Consider the following 2,318-nt stretch of genomic DNA (forward strand, 5'->3'; position numbering starts at 1 on the left):
AGATAAAATACATTTGCTGAAGGACCACGAGTCAGATGAGTTGTTACTTCGAGGATGTCACCCGAAAGGTGAGGTAAAATTTTAAAAAATATATTGTTTTCGTGTAATTAGATTCATGTTGAAAGTGAATTAGCATGTTGACTTAACACCTGCTCTTCTCTACAGGTATAGCCGCTGAGTAAACCCTGGACATTCAGCTCTCATCTGCGATTTCCTGGAGTCCTGACACATCTGTAGAGACGTCTACCTGTCTTGCTTCAATGTCAGACAAACGGAGAAGACAGGTCAGACATGGACAAGAAGCAGGTGCAGCGAAGCAGCCCTCAGACCCCCAGCAGAGCAGACTGTCAGCACCACAGACCTGTGGAAGGCTGACTCGCACAGGGAGTCAACAGGGTATGCAGAATATCAGTGGGACTGGGCTGTCGGAGTCCACGGGAGACTGTCCCGCCACAGAGGCCCCACATCTGGTCACTGAGGCGGAGGGAAATGGACAGAAAGCTGATGTGGAGGACACACTGAAGCCGTCAGCAGAGCTGCAGCAAGCGGGTGATGATGAGGACTCTGATGACAGTGACGTGTCAGACATGTATGAGGACGAAGAACTGGATGAGGAGGAAGATGATGAGGAGGAGGAAGATCTGAGCAATGGTAAGACTGTAAGGCTGACGTAGTTGTGGCATCCTAATATAGGAGTTGTATATTTAAAGGACTACCACTCCTTGAATACACATCATCATACTCAGGGTTAAAGTAAAATCACTTTATGCAGAGAAACTGTAGCCGTTTTTGTCCAACCTTGTGATGTGCAGGAGCACCTGGGATAATGTGAGATCTTGTCAGATAGCACTCATAGAATGGGTTGAGGATGACTCTCAGCCACTACCACACCAATTTTAGCTCAACATCTGTAAAAGTGACTGATTTGCAGCCACTCTTCTGCTTCCTAAGGTCACTGTGCTGTGGAGGCCAACTTGAAGTGAGTTGACTTAATAAAGTAAAGTTCATACTCTGAAAGTTTTAATAAAATCTGTTCAGTGGATCACCTTCAAAACAAAAGCTCCAACTAAATAGCTTTAAAACTGCAGCTCAAAAGGACCAGACAATATTACTTAAAATAAGCTAATCAAACCTTAATGCACATCTTTCCATTTGAGGGATATTGTTTCGTCTTTAGGGGGAGGTGCTGTAGGTGTAGGATTTCAAATGTTCTCTGTAAACACAATTTGCCTGAAGAGATTTTTTTTTCAGTGCATTAGCAGTCATGCAGTTCAGTGTTTCTTCAGTTCCTCAAAGTTAATCTGTCAAAGTTCGTAATGAGCCGTTTTGTTGCCACTGATCAGAAATGCACAAACACCAACGTGTGTTTTTGTTTATGTGTACCGGTAGTACTGGTCGACAGCTTTCCCCACAAGTTTTTAGGTTGAGGTTTCAGTTAATTTAATGTGAGATACGCATCTGTTTTTGTGGTCATTGTGCTCACAGTGTTCTCAGAAACTGCATAATTAAAATGTTGATTAACTGTTGTGGTCAAGAACATCGCTTGCCTTTCAGCAGTGGGTGATAAGAATCAGAACATGTCAGAGGTAACAAGCAAGTGAACGTCTCGTGATTATATTACTACTATTTTAAGTTCTTACTCCGTGTTGAACCTATTTCAAACTATTTTGTTCCTTTTTTTTTTTTTGCTTCAAAGTTCAGTTGTACCTGGCTGTTCCCAGACTTAATCTGGCCTATGAGCTCGTTCTGTTTGGCCTGTGAAATAATAAATTATTTACAGATTAAACATAGTCTGATGCATCAGTTATATTTTGTTTCAGAAAAAAATAATGAAATGAGTGCCTTATCCGAGCTCTTCCATCTTAAACCCTGCAGTAAGAGGGACCACAACTGGGAGCTCTAAACTTTGTGGCTGGTTAGTTCAAGTTCAAGAATCTTTATTATCCCCGAGGGGCAATTTGTTTCACAGTCAGTAGGCACACTGAACATTCATACTACACAAGACTTTAAGACGTTAAAATAACCGAACAGAAATCATCACGGTCGGTTGAGAAGCCTCATCACTACAGGGATGAATGAGTTTTTCAGTCTGTTCGTTCTACATCTGGGCAGCAGATACCTGCGTCCAGATGGAAGCAACCTGAACTCACCATGGAGTGGATGATCAGGATCTGCCAGAATCAGCCTGGCCTTGTTCACTGACCTCGCCTTGTGCAGGTCAGGGAGGTTCTGTATGTCAGGGAGGTTCTGTGTGTCAGGGAGGTTCTGTATGTCAGGGAGGTTCTGTAGGTCAGGGAGGTTCTGTAGGTCAGGGAGGT

General features: G+C 43.2%; 1 protein-coding gene across 1 annotated transcript in view; it reads left to right on the top strand.

The window, feature by feature from the left end:
- Window positions 1-218: 218 nt before the first annotated feature.
- Window positions 219-2,318, top strand: part of wu:fe05a04 (zinc finger protein 668) — a 7,197-nt gene continuing 5,097 nt past the window's right edge. The window contains exon 1 of the mRNA XM_037677241.1: window positions 219-651. Coding sequence (XP_037533169.1) covers window positions 261-651 — 391 coding nt within the window. The 5' untranslated portion in view covers window positions 219-260. The remainder of the gene's footprint in view (window positions 652-2,318) is intronic.

Source organism: Nematolebias whitei, chromosome 5, assembly GCF_014905685.2.
Source record: "Nematolebias whitei isolate Nwh7 chromosome 5, NemWhi1, whole genome shotgun sequence".
NCBI classification, from domain to species: Eukaryota; Metazoa; Chordata; class Actinopteri; order Cyprinodontiformes; family Rivulidae; genus Nematolebias; species Nematolebias whitei.